The sequence below is a fragment of the Melospiza melodia genome, chromosome 3 (assembly GCF_035770615.1).
Source record: "Melospiza melodia melodia isolate bMelMel2 chromosome 3, bMelMel2.pri, whole genome shotgun sequence".
NCBI classification, from domain to species: domain Eukaryota; kingdom Metazoa; phylum Chordata; class Aves; order Passeriformes; family Passerellidae; genus Melospiza; species Melospiza melodia.
Window position 1 is genome coordinate 111028517 of NC_086196.1, and position 22635 is coordinate 111051151.

Consider the following 22635-nt stretch of genomic DNA (forward strand, 5'->3'; position numbering starts at 1 on the left):
CAGAGACTGAAGATGGGGCATGCTGGGAAAACAAAAGAGGGAGAAAAGTGATTTAATACTTAGGAAAAAAAAAAAAACCAAACTAAAATTCTCTTCCATATCGCAGAATCCTGAAATAAATGCTGTTCAGCTCCAGAGGATCTTGAATAATATATCTTGGAGAAGTAAGTGCTGAGAAATAATGTTTCTGTAAAATAAGCTCTCTCAGAGAAAAGCCTCAGCTCCTGTATCTATTGCTTGAATTCTGGGAAGAGAAACTGGCTTCAGTCTGACTGAACTGACTCTTCTGATGCCATGTTAGATTTCCAGAGCAAAAGGATTTGCTGGGGTGTGAATCAATATGGCAGAAATGTTATAAGCAGAGCTAATCTAGTTGGAATTTCAACAACTGAAATAATGAGGGAGGAGAGCAAGCATGGATGCAGATTCTGAATTTGGCCTCCAGACCCAGCTTGACCTCAGCTTTGATTCTGAAACTGTGTCTCATTTCAGCCTGTGCCACTGCCTCAGCCTCAGCAGCACCAAAGTAGAAGATGTGGCAATCCTGGTCTGTAGGAGTTGGTGTGGTGGAGGGGGGTCTTGCCTTTAATTTCATGTGCTTGGTGCATGCTGCTATTCCTGTTTATTCCTCCCTGCTGTGCATGCATAGGGCTGCCCCTTGCTCTGTGTTTGGGGGACAGGATGAGGTGCAGGTGGGAACCTATGTGTGTGAGAGCCAGGTGAGCCCTGACCTGGTCCCTCTCACGTGTGGCATCACTCTGCTGGGGGCAGCCCAAAACACTCCACAGGTTTGTAATTTGGACTTGGGAACAAATAACTTGGGCAGCAGTGAGGCATCGCAGTGGCTGTTCTCTCTGGACAGTGACAATGAAATTACAGATATAATGATGAATCCAGATTTTTTTCCTGGTTTCTTTACTGGTAACAATCAATATGCGATATAGAAAATGCTCTGTCCAGCCATTACAGACAACAAAGAAGATGATCAAAAGCATGATGCCTTTTTCACTTAAACTGAATTTTATATTACTCTCTTTTCTGCAAAAGTGGGCAAGGGTAGTTCTTCTGTCTTTATAAACTGACCCTCCAGGCACTGTCTTATCTGTGAGAAAACAGTATTGAACAGGGAGTCTTTACTTTTAATAAATTATTGATTTTAAGAATTATTTTCAAATCTTTACAGTACTTGGTTCATATTTACTAAACAGGGCTATTACAATATTAAAATTATTAAAGCATCATGACTTCCTGCAGAGAAGGGATTGGTGAGTTATGGTTCTGCCCCTTACCCAGTGGAAGGGGCAGACCAACTGTAATCATGATTTGCAGTGAGATTAGAGCCTATTTCTGTTTTTCTTCGTGTAAGTTGTATATGAACCAGGAATGCTAAGCTTTGAGGCAGCATCATGTTTTCAGCAGTTCCTGTACTTTTAATTATATTAACAGAGCTGGCAGCGTGTCTGTGAAAGAGAGGGAGAGAGAGATGCTCAGTACAAGGGTTTCAATTAATCTGCAGTGCTGCTCCCCAAAGCTCTTCAGGTCAAGTGACTTTGCTCAAGGTCATGCAGTAAATTCTGTTTGGGATTAGAGCTTTGGATGTCCTTTTCCTTCCATTTTCTCTAATAGCTGGAGATAGTGTACCATATTTCATTCTATATTACATGCCTGCAGGGAGCTCATATTGGATTTTCTGAGACTAGTAGAATCCATCCTGTTGCCTCATATTTTTATCATCATAAATGATACATCTTCTCAAGTGGGTGTAAAGTTTCACAAAGGCTTTGGGGCCTGAGCCCTCTCAAGTAAGGGGGGATTTTGTGAATCCATTTTTCTGAGAGATGTCCAGTGACTCCCCAAACCAAATTTTTTTTTTTTTCTCTCCAGATTTCCAGAGTTTTCGCCTGAATTTCAGTCTGGATTCCTGCCAGGGTATCTTGGCACTCCTGGATGTATCCTTGCCATGAGTGATACTTCTGACTCATATAATACTTTACCAGAGCATTATTTCTTAGGCCAGACTGGGTTTTACAGTGATTTCCTCACCACCAGGACATGGCCCTGCTTATTGAACTTCTCACCCTCCATAATAACAGTTCAGCTGTGACAGAATGGAGCTGCTTTGGGAAAGGGTTGATTCCTGCTGCTTCTAAAATCAGCAGCCATTCCTTTGACTTTAGTGGGATGAGGATCAAGTCTATAAATAGGCACATGGGCTAAGAAATCATTATTCTCACATTATAATTGCATGGGTTTTATAGTGGCTGTAAGTTTTTGGTTTGTTTGGGTTTTTGGTTTGGTTTATTTTTTCTTTTTTAGATTTTTTAATATATGTAATGGGTGCTTTCTAATGCTTGAGATGTTTTGACTTTAATGCCCCCACTAAGCTGAATGCCACTGGCACACTGAGTATCCAGGAATTCAGAGTCCTGTGGAAGAGGCTGCTTTTCTATTTGGTATGGCAGTAATTTCTATGCTCCTTTTCAATACCTCCCTGCTCACAATCCCTTTGGTGTCACCTGCTGGATTTTGGCGTGGTTTGGTTTGTTTAAAAGTACTCCCTCACCCCACAGGAAGTTTTCCAGAAGAGAGACACCAAGAGATCAGGGAAGCTTGACCTTGTGGAACTGCATGCAGCTGTACAGGAGACAGGTGAGCCCACAGCATGTTTTGGCAAGTCTCATCTTCTTGCTCATGAAAGCTGAAGAAAAAGCACAGGGCTGGGAAACATCTTGATAACTGTGTGTAGAGCTCAGGAGGAGTGGAAAACATTATAGTTTGCATGGCCTTGGCTATGTCACCTTCCTTCTTTAGCTGGGTCAACGTGGCTGAAGGTTATTTTGCCATGTGACAGGCTGCCCACTCTTTTCTCAGTGTGGTCTCACACTGAGACTTGTCTGAAACAGAAGTGTCTGCCTATTTCAGATCCAATTTTTAAATCCCTTCCTGTGTGTTGCTAATTGAATTTTAAAAGATTTTGTGGGGTTGTGGGGATGCAGGAGGCCAGATCTAGCTCCTATTAAATTGCTGCTTCTGCTGAAAATGACAGCTGAGGGACCAAAACTGGAAGTGTGAGACTTGCACGGAGGCTAGATTGTTGCTAGACTTCACTAATGCAGTGTCTGAGGCTTGATCCAGAAATGGAAGATGATCCATATGGGTCCAAATACTGGACTGAGCTCTGCTGCTATTACTGGGCGTTGTGTGGGGGCTGGAGCTCAGTCTTGTAGCTTCCTTTGCATATTTACACCTTAAATATCATTCCTCTTTTTGGTGCATGTTCACCCAGCTCATCTGAGTCAGTGAAAGCACAGTGAGAAACTTGGGCAGACCTTTGCTAAAGCAAACTAAAATCCCAGGCCATGAATAGAGAATGCTTTTGTTCCTTGCAAATGCTGCTGCTGCTGCCTGACGTTGGGACTGATGCTTTCTGTATGAGCTTCCTCTGGATTTTCTTTTTCATCTCCTTTCCTACCCTCTTGGGAGTATTGCTCCTAAACCCAGCTGCTGCTATTACCCTCATTTCCCATGATCAAAAGAGGCCTATTTGTATTTTATTTCAACTCTGGAAGGACTGTAAGTATAGGGGAGCAAACCTGAACCCTTTTAAATCTGGAGAAGATATCTTCATGTAGAAATCTCATTTGGGCTGGCTAATATTTTATTATCTTAGGCCAGGCTTGAAAAACAAAGCTGTTGGAGTTGTGCCATCAGTTGTGCCATCTCATTCTGTGTTCTTTTTTTCCCCCCCATTTTATGTAGGCATTTCACTCAGCAATGAAGTCTGTAATTTGATGGCAATCAGATATGGTGACCCTGACTTACAGATCAGTTTTGAGAGCTTTGTTTGCTTCATGCTTCGAGTGGAGATCATGGGAGGTGAGGCTGGTGCTCCGTGTCTGGCCAGGCAAGCTGGGCTCCCAGCTGAGCCATGGCCCCTCTGATGCTGTTCCCACTGGCAGTGGCAAGGGGGAAAATTGCAGGACAGGATTTCTGAATAAAGCAAGAGCAATCAGCTTAAAGCAAGGGACAGATACAGAGGAAGCCAAGCTCTCTCTTTACCTCCCCAGCAGTCCCTTCCTACAGACATCCAAGCTGTACACATCAGTGATTCAGCTCTCTGCACATTTGCACTGGCCTTCTGTAGGAAGAGGAAATTACAGACAAAAACTTGTTTTCCATGAAGACAACCTTGAAATGCACCTTTTCCAGGAAGAGGAAAGCTTGGAAATGTGTCTTTGGTGGGCTGCAGTTTGATGATGAAAGAGCTGATAGTCAGACCATGCTGCAGACACTTATCCCATGTCTCATAATTGCAGTGGGTAAGGTTGGGACCCACCAGCATTTTGGGGTTTTACAGATGGATGGGCAGACATAACATGCCTGACTTTATTCAGCTGCTCCCAGTGCTCCAGCCTTCAGGGATCTCCAGGGACAGAACAGAGAAGCTCTGCACTTGGGAATAGCCTACAAACTCTGCCTTTGGGGTTTTTCCTCAGACAGTGCCTTGGCTGTGGTGATGTCTTGGCTGTCAAGTTAATGCTCCTTATTTGCTTTTTTTTTGCAGAGGCCTTTCGCAACTTAACCCAAGATGGCAAAGGGATTTACCTCCGGGAATCTGAGGTAAAGCCCACCCCTGACTGGCACTGCTGGTCCCTTTGTTGCATGTGGCACTGCATGGTTTATTCTGTAGCCTTGAAAAAGGTTTCTTTAACTGACCAGGGCAGGTTACAAACAAGGAGGTTCAGGCTTCTAAGTCTCCTGCTTTATTATGGCTTCTATTTCTGCTGGAGGCAGAATATCTTCAATGCCCCAAAGTCCAGTCTAGGTGTGAATATGACAGGGCTTTCACAGGGATGGATTATTTCAACCCCCTTTCCATATCCTTTTCAGTGGATGATGATGACACTTTATTCCTGAAGCAATGCTGTAGAGGAGGAGACAACCAGACCTGAACCAGGATGAGGAAGGCTGCCTTGTTTCAACTTTTTACTTCATATGAAAAGTCTTCCTCAAGCAGACTTGATAACCACTTGATAACATGATGACCACAGACTTGGTGAACTGAAGTTTTACTGATTAATGTATTTATTTTGAGTCCTATTTCACTTCAGACAACCCTACTGAGGAGAGGACATTGGATGCCAGTTACCACAAGTGCACAGTGTGACACCCCAGAGGATGGTGGCTGAGTTTTTTGGGGTCACCAACTTCATGCTGATGTAATGCTGCTGTTATAGGCACACAGTGTGGCAGTGCCCAGAGGCTGTGCTTGCTGGTGGGGCTCTTGAATCTGTGAGGGAAAAGGCCCTGTCCTGAGTAGCTTGTCACCTGATAGAGGGATCACAGTTCTGTAGCTGCTAGGCCCATGATAGAGAGCTGGAATCTGTGGGCTTCTGAGAAAGAAGGGGTGAAGACTCACACTCTTCCCTAGCCCTGGCTTGGAAAGGTGATTTGCAAGCGTTCAGACCATCTCTTTTGCTTTATAAATTGACATAGCCCTAATGAAATGGCCCTAATTTGATTTGACCCAGTGATGAGCTGACCCTCCAGCTATTTGCTGTATGATGATTGTATTTATTTGATGATTGTATTTATTTCAGAAAGGCAGTGAGTTTTCTCTGCAGATTGAAAAGTACAGTGAAAAGTATACTGATCCCATATTAAGAAACTGGCAGGGAATGAATGTTCTCAGTAGGGTGATACAGGAGCTCTCTGATAAAATATTTGGATATTTATTTTCTCTAGGATGTGTGTGTGTGTACTTCTAAAGGATACAGGTACATGTAGGCTGTAGCTAATTAAATAGTACAAGCCAGGTGTGTGGCTGTGAGCAGTGTTAGAGAGCATGGTATAAGAGGGACTATTCACATCAAAATCCATGAGAGAGTTACTTGATGCATCTGTCTGTAGGATCCTTTTCCACTTTCTTACCATTGATTTATTTGGGCTGGAAATTTCCACGCTAAGTGGCTGTTACAGGTTGCTGCTTTGATTTTTTTTCCTTTTTTTTCCCCCTTTTTTTGCATTCCTGTAGACAGCTCAATTGAGGCTCTTTTACAGTGCACAGCCTAGTCTGAGTCTGGGTGCTAAATGAAACAGAGCTCCAATGGGAATGAACATGTAATGAAAGATCACACTCTAATACCTTTGTAGGAAGGAGTTCTATTAAGCTTGCATAGGCAGCCTTCCCTCTGGCTTTTGGTGACTTTTTAGGTGGTTAATCTCATAAATATTTTTTTCAGAGTGCATGTGATATTCAGGAATGAGGTGGACTGTGGGTAAGAAAGTAAACTTGGGCATGGCTGAGCTCAGGGATGTGCTCACCACTGCACTGAGGCCTGAGCAATAGCACAAGCATATTTATGGAGGAACTCCTTTGCATATAAGTGTTCCCAGTCAGGAGGCATTAAGCAGTAAAAACAACAGCATGCACTTTATTCCCCAGAACAGTCTGTTTCTAAGCAATATCATTTTCATCCTGTTTTTATGAGAAAACTGTTAGAACCAGATAAATAGATGGCTGTGTTGGTACTTGTTTATTACAGATGATATATCTATCATCTATTGGGAGAGACCTGCTGTGGAGTCACAGGGTTCAGTCTGTGGGGTGGAGCAGAGCAGGTTGGAGGGAGCAGGGACACCCAGGGCCCCTGGAGCAGCTCTGTGCCCCACTGGGCTCCCAAAGAGGCTCCCGAGGAGGCTCCATCAGCAGCTCCCCTCTCAATGCACGTCTCTGTTTCCTTTTGTGACTAGCAGCTGAACATGATGGTGCAAACTAAATTAGCCTGATTTAATTTGCACTCAGCTCAGCAGGGGATGTTATAAACACTGATTTACTGTGTGCAGGAGCAGTGCTGGGAGAACCAAAAGCGTTGATTGAGGGAGCGTAGGTCCCGCTTTTCTCAGCGTGTTTTGGAAAGGATGGTCCCTGTCACCTGTGGGAGTGTCCAGGGGATCTGTGTGAGTGCAAAGTGTTCACAGCAGGCTCTGTTGGACATGATGGGAGGGAAATCTCTCAGTCCCAGCTGGGTTTGTTGCACATTTTGGGCTGGGAGTGTGCTGGACATGGCTCCGCCACAGGCTGTGTGCAAAACTGGTGCAGGACACCCAGTTTCACGTTGCAGTTCATTTTAATGTTGTACACATTGTTTTTTTCTATCAGGTTTTGTACTTATTTACTTCACACCTCTTTAATGCAGAGCGATGTAATTGCAGGGAGATTATTTTGCTATTGATTACTTGATCCAGGAAAGAAACAGAATTCATCCATGCCATGAATCACTAAGCATTTGCAGCAATAAACTTTATTGAGCCATGTGACTTGCTGTTACAGAATTGTAAAGAATCCTTTACTGGAATGATTATACCAAACCATGTACAATTCAAACTGAATTATCTGGCTCACAATAAAATGTTTTTGGCAAGGGCACCTACTCGGACACTGTGAAGCTTTTATATTGCTAACAGAATAATGTTTTCTGGGCAATTCTGAAGATATATTACTCCTCATTTTCAATGTGCATTGTGAAAAAAATGGTCTGAAATGCTTCTGAAGGATGCATTCGTTTGTAACCACAGCATTTTCAGGGATGCTGAGCTGTGCAGTGGGTGGTATTGCTCTAGCAGAAATGAAAGAAAAGTGGGACTATGGCTTGAGACTAGTATTGCTAATAAAAGTCCTTTTTGAAAAAGGCAGGAGCAAGAATAGCAAATAATGTCTGGAGTGGGAAGAGGAGATGGATGGTGAGGTATATTGTAACAATAAGGCTGAGATGAAATTGAAAGGAACTAATCAACCCTTTGCAAACAAAGTCTTCAGCTAGAGCTTATTGCTGCAAATACACACACCTGAAGTATTTCATGTTTCCTGGATAGAGCTGGTGTGCATGTTGAGGGTACAGCCAGCCTTACAGGTACCAGTCAGCCTCACTGCTCACATGCATTCTGCATGTCAGGGCTTCTGTCTAGATGGCAACAGGACAGGCTCCACTCTCAAGCCTAACAGGACTCCAGAAGATCTGAGACTTACAGGAATGACAAGCAAAGCTGGACAGGTCGTGGCTACAGTGAAGAGCTGTGGCAGTTTTAGGCAAAAAGGGGAAGAGCTGTTCTCTGGGGACAAGTAACCACAAGGCAAATCACCCCAAGGTCATGGGCTCTTGTCCTTAGGCAGCTAGGGGTGACCACCCTAGAGATACCAAGCTGGCCCAGGTTTGAGATAGAAACTCATGAACTGAGTATTTCTGCCTTTCTGGGTAACAATTAAATGCTGTTGGGACACTGCATTGTAATTCTCTGTCTGAAGTCACACCTTGCCTTTTACCCATTTTACAGTGGGGCCACCAGGACTTCTGCCTTACTGAAAGCACATTGCAATCCTTTGCTAAGAGGCATTCTATTCATGCAAGTGGCTACTGCACTATCAAAGCTGTCCAAGCTGTGTCAGCAGGCTTTGATCACACCACAAGATGCTCTGTGAGGAATGAATAATGTTGCTTTGGTTTTGATTATTAAGCAGTACATGTAATCCTAACTCCATGACCCACAAATGGACCTCTAAAGGGCAAGTTGTCATTGGACTGGGGCCATAAAAATGAGAACTTTTGAAGTTTTTGGAAGGAAAAGCCTGTTTCCAGGGGCAGATGGTGCCTGAAAATTCTCCACCAGTGCAAAGTGTCCCACTAGTGCAGACGCCTTTGTATGAGGCAGTGATGGGATGAAGAGACAACATGGGGACATGGAGTTAAAGCCACTGCTAAATCCAAGTGTCCACCAGTCCTCAGTCACCCACTCTCCAGTTCTACAACCCCACCAGGAGACTCAATTCTGACAATGGGATTTCAAAATTTGCAAACCTGAAGTCTTCTTTTATTTCCTCTGTGAGCTGTTCAGGTCAATGTTTCACAGAAGGCTGTGGAGACTTTTCTCCTAAAGTCTGGTTGAATGCAAACCTGTGTTCCAATGTAGAAGAGGGTGAAAAGCTGGAGTGTGATACAGAGGAACGATGTTTTCATCATTATTCAGAAAATTGAAGGGCAAAAATCCCCTTTGTTAATATTTGCAGTGCCAGGGGGAGAAAGATCAGGTCCCCTGGGTCATGGCTGCTATGTGACACAAGAGCAGGACTTGCTATTTACTTAGAAAATAAGTACTTCTGCAGTTCCCAGTGGGAGTGATCTGTATTCAGCCTGGGGCTCTGTTAAGAGATAAGATTTGACCCGACGTGAGCCTCCTGAGGTCCTCCTGCCTTTGCATACCCCAGCATGGCTGCTCTGTAATCCTCCTCCTACTGGGAAACTGCATTTTTCCCATAGGCAACGCTTCATTCTTGTTGCCATCCAGGAGCTCAAATTGTGACCCCATCCCCAAGGTTTGGGGCTTGGCAAGAAGCCAGTGATCTCTGAGTGATCTCTTTTGCACCTCTCTGTGCACATACACCCCCACATATTCCTGTGAACCTCATGCCACCTTCCTTAAGAACTGTTGCAATGCTGTGGTGAAAACGAAGACGAAAAATTTATTTTTTTTCCCCTCCTCTGCTCGGGGAGCAGCTCCTAGCAGAATGAAATGCTAACGAGTGCCTTTGCCTTTCCTTCCTGCTGTGTCTTACACTGAATTAGACCTGAAAAGCAGTATCACCAAGCTTGAAGTTCAATTTATCAGTGCAGTCAGGATTGATTTGTTACACTACCTATTCTGGGGAAATGAATGTCTCCATCGCGCTCCCTTCCAGTGCAGGCAGACCTTTGTTTTGCTCACATCAGCCATGTAATGTAGGAAGCTGACATTCCACAGATAAAGGAAAAAACCTACAAAATCCTGACTAATTCTACCCAGGCTGGCAGTGCCAGAGTGATGCCACTCGTGAAGGACACCCTTGGCATTGTGGTGGCTGCAGATACCAGGCAGAAGTGCTCTCTACCTGGGCTTATCTGCTACTTTTTTGTTACTGAGTAAGTGTTTAATGCCATAAGTGTCCTAGAAAATTATTCTAGGGTGAATTACATATCCCCATTATCACTATTAATGTTGTAGCTGGACCATTGTGTTGATCCTTGGAACTCAAATCCACAGTAAGAGTCAGGTTGAAAACGAACTTGTTTTTTGTACAAATTTTCAGCTGTTGTGTGAGACAAGAAAAATGGACTTTGCTACCGCTGTTGAGGAGGAAAATGTTCACTCATAATCTAGCACAGGGGATCTCCATTAAGAGAGCAGCAATTACAAATCCAGTTTTCTCTTGCAGCACATTTTGATGGAATATTTGCAATGAACCACATACAAATGTGGGAATTGTGTTTTCAGATTTGAAAGACCCAAAATGTGATTGCTATGAAATGTTACATTTTTTAAAGACCTTTTTTTTTCCTTCCTAACTTGTCATGCACACATCAAATGTGGAGGGAAGGGTTAAGAGCTAAGCACCCTGCAGAACCATGTAGAGCCCTTCATGCTCCTGGAAATGTGGCTACAAGAAGGATGTCTATAGCTGGTGCTCATTAAGCGAGGTGAAATGAAAGAGGTAGTTGCTCTAAAGTGGCTTTTTTTCTTCAGGTAAAAGCAGGATTTCTCTCTCATAAATATGCTGCAGCTAGACATAAATGACTTATTGCTTGAAAGCAGCTCTGCACTGCTGAAGAGCTGGAGCATAAGAGTGAGAAATTTGGTCTTAAGCTAGCCTGAGTGGGTGCTTTCAGCCTGGCTGCTGGCAGCAGCAGTGCTGCTTTTTGCCTGGGCTGAGGCTGCTGGGGGCTCCTGTGCATGATGTTAAGATGCTCATCCTCAGGGACTCTGACTGCTGGCCTCCCAGCACTCACCAGGCAGATCCAGACAGGAGGGGTAACCTTGAGCATCTCCAAAATAGTTTGGTCTGAAGGGGTCATTATTTTTGAACAGCTGAGTTGAACATTACTGAGAACTCAATTTCCATTTCAGCTCGCTTTTCTACTTGTGCAGGGCAGAGTGTGGGAGCAAGGCTTGGGCACTTCACAGCCTCCCCCATATGGATCAATATTTTCCAATGTGCACAAGTTTCCAAGAGTTTAAATCGCTGAGTTTTGCAGAACTTTAATTGTATCAAATGCAAAAAAGAAAGAGATACTCTATCAAACCAACACATAGCTAAGCACATAAAGAATTTAGGGGATGAATTACCAGAAAATAATTCATATGCTGCAGGAATGAACTGCTGAGTCCAGTACAAGGAACTCCCATTTATTCTTCATTTTTATTTTTATTTTTATGGTTTACAAGTACTTGGAAATACAAAATGGCAAGAGAAGTTTGGTGGTAAGGCCATGTGGAGGTGCCATTCCTCAACACTACTTTTTAAATTATGAGAAATGTTGCTTTAAATCTGTAGAACATCAAAGAACTTCTGTCAGTTCTGACCACCCGATGGAGCTGAAGGAAGCTAAGTCCACAATACTTTGCTGAATTAAGGAGCCAGAACCTGAGCTAGATAGACAGACACAGCTGTCACTGGAGAGCTCACTGTGACAGGAAATAAGCCCTTCCTGATACAAGGCAGACATTCTTCCTTTGTCAAATTATTTAGAGGCAACAGACCCTCTGGTGGCCCATGCTGCTACATATGCCTGAAAGTTAAGACCAGCTGAGAATATTTCTTCTCAATGACCTGGCATATAGAATCGTAGAATAATCTGTGTTGGAAAGGACTTTTAAACGTCATCCAGCCCAACCCTTCTGCTGTAAGCAGGGCTATCTTCAACTAGACCAGGTACTCAGAGCCTCATCCAACCTGGCTTTGAATGTTTCCAGAGACAGGTCATCTGCCACCTCTCTGGTCATCTGCCACCTCTCTGGGCAACATGTTCCAGTGATTCACTATCTTCATTGGAAAAAAATGTCTTCCTTGTATCTAGTCTAATTCTTACCCTCATTCAGTTTGAAGCTATTCCCCCTTGTCTTACCACTACCTGCTCATGTAAAAAATCCCTCTCCACATTTCTTATGTCCCCTCTTAAGGTACTGGAAGGTTCTCTTAGGTCTCCATGGACCAGGCTGAACAACCCCAGCTCTCCCAGCCTGTCTTTGTAGGAGAGGTGCTCCAGCTCTCTGAGCATCTTCATGGCCTCCTCTGGACTCACTCTGACAGGTCCACATCCATCTTTTGTTGGGAGTCTCAGACCTGGTTCTGTGACTGTGTTCACAGGGGTCTTAGGATGAGGGAAGAGATGAGGATCTGACTCCCTGTTACAGAAGGTTTGATTTATTATTTTATGATATATATTACATTAAAACTATACTAAAAGAATAAAGGAAATAGTTTATCAGAAGGCTATCTAAGCTAAGAATAGGAAGGAAAGAATGATAACAAAGGCAGCTGCCTCAGACTCTCTGTCCAAGCCAGCTCTGCTGTGATTTGCCATTAATTTCAAACAACCAACATGAGCCAATCACAGATGCACCTGCTGCATTCCACAGCAGCAGATAATCAATGTTTACATTTTGTTCCTGAGGCCTCTCAGCTTCTCAGGAAACAAAAATCCTAAAGAAAGGATTCTCGTAAAAAGATGTCTGCGACATGGTTCGGTACTCCAGGTGGAGTCTCACAAGAGCAGAGTCTCACAAGCAGAGGGAGAGAATCCCCTCCCTGGACTTGGTGGCTTTGCTTCCCTTGATGCAGCCCAGGATGTGGTTGGCAATATATGAAGAGCTCCCTTTAGTTCACAAAGCCCAGAGAGAAGGTCTCCTGATTGCTGGTAAAGCTGCTTTCCTCAGAGGCTGTGCTGGGTGCTGTGCCCTTCCCAGGCTGTGTCTAGGGGCTGAGCTGGCTGCTTTGCAGGCCTGAATGGCAGGGTGAAGGCCCTGCAGCATCAGCTGAGGCTGTCTGCCTGCTCTTTGTGTGAAGCCAGTGTTTTCCTTTGGTGAATAACCCTGGGGATTGCTGCAGTGAGGGATTAGGCTGCTCTGATGTTAACAGGAGGTGGCTGCAGTGGGATCAACCCCTTCTGCATTGCTTGGGAAGCAGGGTGGAAGAACTCCATGGATGAGCAGGCTGTGACTGGAGAGTGGGCACACAGGGTCTCCATCAGTAGTCCAGCTCTTGGGGGCTGCCCAGAATATCCTCACCTGCCCTATTCCTCCAAAACTGAGACTTCTGGACTGTGAAAGGATAGCCAGCCTGGGATCCAAGCCCTTCATTGCATTCAGCACATGGAGGAGGGTAATTAAAGGAGTCATCCTTACAAGTCAGGCTTTTTGTACAGCTCTTCAAACCTAGAAACCACTCCTTTTTCTCCTGGCACTAGGCTCAGCTTGCTGAAACAAAGATTAAAAGTCTGGATTTCACTAAAGATTCTTCAGTGGCAGCCCAAACAAGCTCCCTAGAGAAGATGAACTATCCCCTGCACTGTTTGAGCTTGAGCTTTAGCAAAATGGACTGATGAGGAAAACATAGGTAGTACTGCAAAGATGAATTTGATAAAGGTGAGCAGAGCACAGTGAAGCCAGGAAAGGCTGGTTAAGTGTTTGCTTTTATGTATAGCTGAGTTCTAGGTCTTTAGACAAGACCTAATCTTTTCTATAAACAAATAACACATCCATTTACATGAATAATCCACATTTCTTATGCAAATCATTTGCCTGCTGCTATTTCTACTGAGAATAATATTCAGTATAATTACCACATTTATTTAGTGAATCTATTTACACAGGATAGCTTTCTGTCCATGAACGCTCTTCACCAGAGAAGCCCAAAGAGCAACAGGGGAGGCCAAGCTGCCAGTCATGTGTGCCCTGTGCTTTCTATTTTTGTTCCCATGAAGCATTCTGGGACCGTTTGAGATGTCTGGGAGAGAGCAGAAGGATGCCAGCATCCTGCCTCCATCCCAGGGAGAGCACCTGCTGCTAATGGAAGGCAGCTCTCCCCTGCTCACCAGCCTGCTGCTTGAGCTCCAGCTAACTATAATGAGGCAAGGCACTTTGAATAATAACTTTCCTTTGGGTATAAGGCTATCTTAATTTTTTGTGTGTTTAAGTTGGTAATTGCCACAGAGTTTGAAAATCTTCCAGGTTTTACCACTCCTAATTATGTTCTCATGCATATGCATCCCCTGCTTGTGTGCTCATTACTGCGAGGAGATCAGAACCCCGAACGTTGGAGCAGTTCCCTCCAATTATCTTCCAGATGCAGAAGTTCCTGTGAAATGCCTCTCCTGCATGGGATGGCCCAAAGTGTTTGGAGAACATCTTGCTGTCCAGAGCACATTTTGCTCTGGGTGGTAAAATCAAGATGGGTTTCATCCCTCATGTGTCTCGCCCAGACTGCTCCTACCTGGGATGTCTCCTTGCTTGTAGCACCAGCCATTGAAATACTTGTTCAGGGGAAGTTATTAAGGTGTCCTAATGGAAAATATTTCAAGTTTCTAGGGCCCTGATTGCCTCTTTACCTGCTCTGTTTGCATCTATTGATCGTTCTGGTTCAACAAGACCCTCTGGGACTAACAAACACTAACAGGTTTGAATGCATTCATGAGGTTCTACGCAGGGAACGTAAACGCAGGGAAAGAAAAATAATGCTGTTGGGCTTCTGACTTGTTCTTGCTCAATAACAGCAAAACAAATGTGTGCAATTAAACATTACTTTGTTTTCTAAACAGCAGCCTTGAAATTTTGTCCTCCTAGTGGGGGAATCAAGCTGCTGCTTTGCTGTCTGACCAACAGCAGTGATTTGGTGATGGGAAAGGAGATGTTAATCCACCTGAGCACGTTCAGGGTAGAATACCATTCTCTTGTAGGCAGGCAGGATTTCTAGCACCGTGTGTGTTTTTGTGTAGGAGATCACAGTGGATCCGTGTGAAAAGATCAACGTGGAGCAAGCACAGCCATTGACATTACTAAGTCTTTTTGTACAGAGTAAATGTACAAAAGTTAACAAATAGTTAACTGCTTGTTAACTATTTGTCAGGGAGCTGTGGGGTTTGTAGTTGTCAGCCCCTTGGAACTTTTGTACTGTGAGAGAGGGAGGTTGCCTGATCAAATAGAAATCCCTGTCTTTATGCTTAAAGGATTGGATTGTGTATGAAGAAATGTCTATTCCTAGACACCTCACCTAAATAATGGGATTAAAACCTTAAGAAGTAAGGTGATGTGTCGCTCCCTGTCTCCAGTGTTTGTGCCCCCAGCAGAAGGGCAAGATAAACAGTCAGGATTTTTTTCTGTGAAAAATTTTATAGGGGGAAGAGGGTAAAACTTTCCACCCAGCTGTGAAAACCCGCCTTCCCCAGAAGTGCCTGGTGCAATATTGCATATTGCCAGCTGTGTTAATAGATGCCTAGATCCCAGTTGGCATTGGGCCACGCTTACATATCCCAGAAATAGAGATTTAATTCTAAAGTCTGCTTAACACCTGCACACAAAAGGACAGAGGCATTAAAGGTGCTTTAAGGACAAAGCTTTATTTTAGCTAATGTGTTCTCTCACCCATCACATGACTTGTTCTTTATTCTGTTGAGTGTCACCTGTCCAAACCACAATTATGGGCTTCAATGTGTCTGAGAGACACAGTCCTGCAGCTGGCTAAAAGGGACTGATTTAGCACATTCAGAGCAACAAAAGGGTTTGGTCTGAATTCTGGCAGGGTTCTCTGCTTTTAGAGATGGATGTGGGGATGGGGGCGGGGTGTGCATGTGTGTGAATGCACACAGGAGCACAGGTGAGCAGCTCTGCTTACCCTGGAAGCCCCAGCAGCACTGGGAACATGGGTTTTACCAGAGCTGAGAGCTGCAGGGTGCCCAGGACCTCACAGGTTCAGCTGCTGCTGGTAAAGGTTCACCTACCCTGTGCTCTGCTTATTGATTGTGTGCTGCAACCTGGCCCATAAAACCCTCTCTCTGCTGCCTTTGGTCTCAAATACCCCTTTGTGGCCATTTGCAGTGCCTGCCCCTGATGGTGGTGCAGTGACCTGGAGCTAGGCAGCTTACCCCACCAAAACAAGGAAAAAACAGGCTGTGGGTATCTGGGGGCTTTTTCCAGAAAATAGGAACATCAGGAGAGACTAACAAGCACCAGAGACGTCTGGGGACAGACAGGACCCAGAGAGCTTTACTGTAGCAATAAAGTCCAGAGGCAGGGCAGGTCAAGGGAACTGTTCTTTGCTAAAATGTCCCTCAGTCAGACACTGAAGTCAATGTGTCTCCCTTCAAATCTCCAGTTGCTCTTCCCCTTGTTCCCACACCTGCTTGAATTGGCATCACTGGGCACCTGGAAATGCTGTGAGTAAAGGCTGCATCAAGTCCAGAAAAAACTGCTCCAGCAAATGGAAACAAGGACTGGGGATCATGGGAATGAAACACAAGTACAAGTGGGTGCCCATTTGATTGCAGTTTCTGGGAATGGAAAATACCTTGAGGTAAGCAAGAATTCCCACAGCCTTCCCTCAATTTCACTACAGAGAAGTGTTTGCAGTTGTTCCAGTGGTGAGGGAGCTCAGTTCTGCCTCATCCATCAGTGCCACAGACACTAGTCTGGAGGTGGGAGTCTGACTTGTAGGGGCTGCAGGCAAATGTCTGGGTGTGTGCTCTTGCCCATCGACTTGGGAAGCAGCTTCTGTTGCTGCAGCTGACTTGATGAGAGTTTCAATTAACAAATGCTATTAAAGCATCTCTCCTCTTTATTTTATTTTTTTTAATGCATGGCATTTCCTGACAGCTTAAACGTTTAATTAACTGGAGATGCCATCGTGGAAAGTTTGCTGGAGAAGAATGCTTGCGGTTTAATTAAAAGGAAAAAAAATCCTTCAGAGGTACTGGAAGAGATCTGCTTGCAACACTGATAGTGGCAAAAAGCCTACAGGAACTCCTGCACTTCCCTTTCTGAGTCCAGCAGTAGGTGAGGAGGTGCACAGCAACATCATCACCCTAGAGGAGAAGGTGAGTGCTTCACAGCTTCACGTTTGACCCTCCCATTTAAGCTGCAGATGTAGGACAAGCTACAATTCTGTTACCTCAGCAAGGGAGAGGAGACAGCCAATAAAAAGTTTTGGTTTTGTTTTTTTAATACTTTAACTTGCAATTCTCCTGGTATTAGGCCAGAGCTCTCTCCTCTAACATTTTTGGTTTTCTCCAAGGGCACACAGAGAGAACATTTTTCATATAAGCACTGCTCTGATTTTTTTGGCTTCTGTTACAGCACAAAACAAAGGCAGATCTTTCCTGCCACAAAAAGTGTGGAATACTGTTCACATTACCTTCAACAGCCATCATGAAAGGTGTTTTTTGAGATGGCAGAGCACTGCCTGAGGTGGCAAAGAGCCTTGGCTGCCCTCACAATGCTGAGGGCTGTGTGAGATTTAGCTGTGGGTAGGAACCATCAGCTCAGCACACACTTGCACCCCTGCAGCAGCTTTCCACAGGGCCACAGCACAGTGGTGTCAAGTGCTGCAGAGCTGGGGACCCCCATGGCAAAGCAACAACCTCCTTGCTCCTGTGCAAGGGACTCCTGCCCTCCCTCTCCTCACACTGACCAAGTGACCCGGAGGCTTTTTGAACAGCTGCAGGTCAGAAAAAGGAATTTTGTTCCCATATTAAATATCGAAGTCACTGACATGGCTGTTCACATCTGAAGCGCAGCTCCACCCACAGAGGGGTATCAAATGGTTCTGAGTCATCTCTGGGAGCAGGCTGGGGCTCTGGGGTGCTGCTGGGCCAGGGCAGGTGCTGGCTTGTTGTCCCGGAGCTTCTGCACCCAGGCTGGCACCTCTGCTGCTGGTGACGAGGGACAGCTGGGCTCCTGCTGAAACAGGCCAGTGCTTAGCACCTGCCAGAACAGCAATTTGGGAGCACACCAGCACACCTTCTGCCAGGGTGGGGAGAGAAACCTCTGAATGAACATCTTCCCCTGAGCCTGGAGGATGCCCCACTGAATGAAATCCAGCCCCCTGTATAACCACCTATCACCATGCAGACCCTTTCAAATGCTGATGTCTTATTTTTTTGCAGAGTCTTTCTGATATATGTGCCACTGGAGGCAGCACTTCTTCATGGGGATTGTGCACTGCCATGAACAGCACTGAGTGCTGGGCTATACCAAGTTGAACCAGACTCCTGGTTAAAGCTACCCCAAGTTGAACCAGACTCCTGGTTAAAGCTACCCCAAGTTGAACCAGACTCCTGTTAAAGCTACCCCTGCCAGAACCAGATCCTCCCCTGGCAGGGGAGCTCTGTCCTAGAAGCCCCTTTCAATCCAGAGCTCAGTGGAGCTCCTCAATCTCACAATAACCTCCCATGTTCAGCTGAGACTCCTCAGTATCCTCAAGTTTGGGGGTGGATTTTGATCCTTTCCTCTGATCACTTCTCGACTCTGTTGGAGCCCCTTTCAACTTTCTAAGAAAAAACTGCAAAGTATTTGTGATCCTTTTGGAAAAGAAACACTCTGTGAATGGAATCTCAGATGTGAACTGAACACAAACCCCAGAGTACTCCTAGTAAAAACTGCACTGAAGCAGTGTCCAGCTGGTTTGTAGACCCATTGAGGTTAGTTTCCTTTGAAATATGCTTTACACATGTCCTTGAAACAGCAAGGAAAGCCACTTTCCCCTTCCACCCATCCCTCAAAGGACCTGAAGGGCCACTGTCTGAAGCTGTGATTGTGAAGAGTCCCCCTCCCACTCAGAAATCATGTCCAAAATATTTTTCCTTTCACAAAGCAATCATTTTCATCAGCTTTTCAACGCTGATACCAACAAATGCCAGCCACCCATTTCCTAGATTGTTTTTCTGTCTCTGGCTGTACTGCCTGTAAATTTCCTTGTGTTGGAAACAGGTAATACATTGTGGACCTCACTTGTGAAGCAGCTGAGATTGGCAGATAAAAAAAATGAGAGAAACGGGAAAGATATGGGTCAATAATGCAACAGAAAACTTTTTTTATTATTATTATTTTTTATACAAGTCTCTGAACCTCTAGATTTGTATTCTTGTTTAAATAGCTGTTTCCATCATCTGCTTGACATATTATCTGTCCCAGCACACAGGCACACCGTCAGGAGGAAAATCCTTCCTTGAGAAGGACGCATTGCCAGAGCTCCTGGGGGCTCCTGTCTCCACAGGGACAGCTGCACAGAGCTGGGATTTGCAGTGTCCCCCCTGGCTGGAATGGTGGCAGTGCCAGCAGGGAAACATCGGCCCTTTGCCGGGATAACAGCGAGTTATCCATCACGGCACCGAGCCCTGCCAGTGAAGCTTTCCCTCAGCAGAGGGAGTTGTTTCTCAAGGTAATAAGAAAAGCATTATCTGATTGCATTTTTGTCAGGTATGTCCTATTTATTACCTTACCTGTAATCTAATTTGTAATGTATTTCCTTGATATTTTCTATACTTCCCCTCTGTATTTTGTAATAGCTTCCCCTGAAAGCCTGACCTACAAAAAAGACAAGGTTTTTAATCCAGCTTTGAATGATAACACCCTCCAGGTGCCTTTATCTGGAAAAACTCTCCTTGCACAGAGGGAGGTCTGGTAGGAAAAACTCAGCACCCTCTGAAAATGTGTTGGGGGAACACTGTTTACCAGCAGCCAAGGTCACTTTGTCCCAGGCAGGAAAATACTTGTGGCTATTTTCTACTTGTGGCAAAGTGATCTTTTTGGTCAGAAAGCCATTCCTGATCCAAAGGAGGTATGTGAGAGGTAGAAACCAGTCTGTCCCAACAGCAGGAAAGCAAGAACACAACTATAAGTCATGTAAAAGCTATCACTGATGTGCCTCAGCTGCTGAAAGCTGCTCAGGTGTTTCACCTTGGCTGTCAGGAAGGAGCATAAGGCAGCAGTTTGGAGAGAGCAGCACCTGTGGGTCCCAGCTAGGTTGGGTAGAGATGTCTCATGGTGGCAGAGGTGCAGTGTGATGCTCCAGCCACCCTGAACGTGGGGCTGAGGAAGGTTAATTGGCATGAGAAATGATGCATGCCATGGGAACAGGTCACATTTTCAGGTTGGTGTGGGCTTCCCATGTGGCATCAGGTTGGTGGCTCACCAGGGCATGAGAGCTTTCTGCCCTCTTCCCACCTGGTTAGTTCTTCTCTTGCTTGGCTGTAAAGCAAAGTTCAAATTCACTGCCTGATGGACCTGGATTTCCTGCTTCTGGTAAAGGTGTTTCAAAGTCACACAGCTTTAAAACAAAGAAAGAGAAATGTCCCTTTTTGTGGATGCTAATGAAATTTTTATCTGGGCATCTTTCTGTGAATGTTGGGCCTGAGAGGCATGGATTATGTTAGGGAGAAGGGCTTATTGAGCCCTGGAAATAAATCAGAGGAGGACAGAGGATGAAGATCGCAAATGATAAATTAGCAAGTGACAGAAAACAACTGCAGGAAATAATAAAGCCAGGAGAAGTGTGTGGGGAAATGCATAGGAGAGGTTGTTTACAACATGTGCATTGGACTTTCCAGCATTTGACATCTTATCTCTATTTCATTCCATATGTTACTTTATGCATGGATTCCTGTTTTTATGGGGTTTGTTCTATAGTTTTTGCACTAACATGAATGACTCACATCTGCTCCAATACTTAATTTATTCTCTAATGTCTTCTGCAAAGGTTTGCTCAGCTCATGTAATACTTGTCAGTGGTGAGATCGGAGGAGCAGCTTCAGGCAGGTGAGCAGGGATAGCTGGGTGAGACAGCTCTTTTCTGGAGTTGCGTTAGGTGTTTTTTTCACCTGTAATTCCCACTTTGGCTGCCCTATATGGGCAAGCCTGCTGTGCTGGGGCTGTGTATGGAGCCAGCAGGGAACACCTCACGGGACAGGGATGACAGCTGAGGGCCGTCCTTGCAGGACCACGGCCCGGCACTAAGCTGCTGCAGGAATACCAACAGCTGATGATTATGATTTTATTTTTTAAGTGTTCTTGACAGCTCTGGAGACACACATCTTCTCTTCCAAATCCAGTAATTAAATTCCACCTACCTGAATTCCCCCTGCTGTTTCAATTGGTTAAATTAATCTTCCTATCATGTCTGAGCCTCCTCTGTGTGTTGTTGAACGGTGGCCTCCTCTCGCCCCGGCGTCGGGCGGGGACGGGCACCGGGACCGACCCGGGCCAAACTCGCCCAGCCCCGCGCATCCCTTGGCGTGCAAGCGGCCCGGGCTCACTCAGGGAGGCAGGGCAGAGGGATGGGCGTCCCCGGTTACACACGGACACCCCCGCACCCCTCGCTGTCCCCGTTCCCGGGGCTGCCTCCCCGCCGGCGCGGAGCGAGCAGAGCGCCAGCTCCCCGGGGACCAGCCCGGCTGCCTGCGCGCTGCACCTTTCCCGGCGAGCGGCTCCGGCTCCAGCCCCCCCTCCTCCCGGCGCCTCCTCCTCCTCCCGTTCCTCCTCCCCTCCCCTCCCCTGCAGAGCATGCACAGCCCGGGACTCGCATCGCCGGCTCCGAGGCGGGCGGGCGAGACCGTGCTGCCCGCCAGCCCCGCTGCCGCTGCCCCCCGAGCCGCCCGCGGCTCCCCCTCAGCGCCTCACGCTGCCCCCGCCGGACTTTTCGCTCCTGCCGAGGATGAGGCGGCCGACGCGGCGGCTGGCGCTGTCTCTGCTGGGGGTGCTCTGGCTCGCCGCCCTCCTCCTCTTCTTCTTCGGGGCGCGGAGGAAGTTGGAGGCGCCGGAGCCCGAGGGACACACGCCGGAGGTGAGGAAGGGGCGGCGGGGCCGCGGCTGCTCTGGCGGGACCTGGGCGCGATGCCGCCGCCCGGGGAAGAAGTTCCCGGCGGTTTTCGGGACCTCCGCCCCATCGCGTTCCCCTTCAAGTTTGGTACCGGACCTGTGCCTTTGCAGGGGGGCGCTGGGGCCCTTTCCGTACCCCCTGGGCTTGGTTTTCCCCCTCCTCTCCCCTCCGCTCGGTCTCGGACAGCGGCAGCCCCAGCCGCGACCCCCCGGCCCCGCTTCACCAGGAGTGCCCCGGCGGTACCGGCCCTTTGTCCCGCCGCCAACTTGGAGCATCCCATGGGGAGCGAGGGGAGCGGTGCTCCCCAAGGGAACCAGACGCGTGGTTCGTGTCACGGCTGGGGGACCGGCGGCTCCTTTCCCCCTGGGTCACGCCGTGCTCCCGGGCTCTGCCCTGAAGGAGAAGGGCTCGGTCCTGCCCGGGCTGACAGGACCGGAGGGGAGCGGACTTGCATGGTCCGCGTTCGGCGTACGCGGGCTGGGCGAGCCCGGTTAAAGCGCGGGTTGTTCGGGGCTGGAAGAGCAGGATCGGGCAATGCTGCTGCTCTGGGAGCCCCGGCCGGGCTGGGACGAGAGTGCCCGTGCATTCAGTCGCGCTTTCCGTGCCGTGTCTGAGTGCCCGGAGTGACAGCACGGCAGAGATGCGAGGAGCATCTCCTGCACACAGGGAGTGAGTGAATCGGAGGAGTTTCGCTGCCCAGACGAAGAGCAGGGGAGCTGCGAGAGCTTCGGCTGAACGAGGTCCCGGCTCCTCTCCGGCTCCCGTGTCCTCTCTTCCTCGCTGAGAGCGGCTGGGGCTTAGCTGAGGGTTAACTTTCCAAAGGACATAGATTAGATGCTGCTTAGTTGTACTGTTGTAAATCTTGAATTAATTAATCCGGGTTAGAAGCCCAGCTCCTGAAAATACTCTGAGATTGGGGTTATTGTGGCAGTGGAAGAGTGTGAGCCCTCTCCCCCTTTTTC

At 46.6% G+C, this 22635-nt stretch overlaps 2 protein-coding genes across 2 annotated transcripts in view; both read left to right on the forward strand.

The window, feature by feature from the left end:
* The window catches only part of CAPN14 (calpain 14), a 47245-nt gene extending 28120 nt beyond the window's left edge, over positions 1–19125 (forward strand). The window contains exons 17-24 of the mRNA XM_063152614.1: positions 107–164; positions 1885–1949; positions 2385–2453; positions 2571–2649; positions 3760–3876; positions 4565–4620; positions 16178–16895; positions 18991–19125. Of these exons, the coding sequence (XP_063008684.1) occupies positions 107–164; positions 1885–1949; positions 2385–2453; positions 2571–2649; positions 3760–3876; positions 4565–4620; positions 16178–16246 (513 nt within the window). The 3' untranslated portion in view covers positions 16247–16895; positions 18991–19125. The remainder of the gene's footprint in view (positions 1–106; positions 165–1884; positions 1950–2384; positions 2454–2570; positions 2650–3759; positions 3877–4564; positions 4621–16177; positions 16896–18990) is intronic.
* A 2353-nt stretch (positions 19126–21478) lies between these two features.
* GALNT14 (polypeptide N-acetylgalactosaminyltransferase 14) overlaps positions 21479–22635 on the forward strand; it is a 97105-nt gene continuing 95948 nt past the window's right edge. Inside the window, exon 1 of the mRNA XM_063152612.1 lies at positions 21479–21637. Within this exon, the coding sequence (XP_063008682.1) occupies positions 21509–21637 (129 nt within the window). The 5' untranslated portion in view covers positions 21479–21508. The remainder of the gene's footprint in view (positions 21638–22635) is intronic.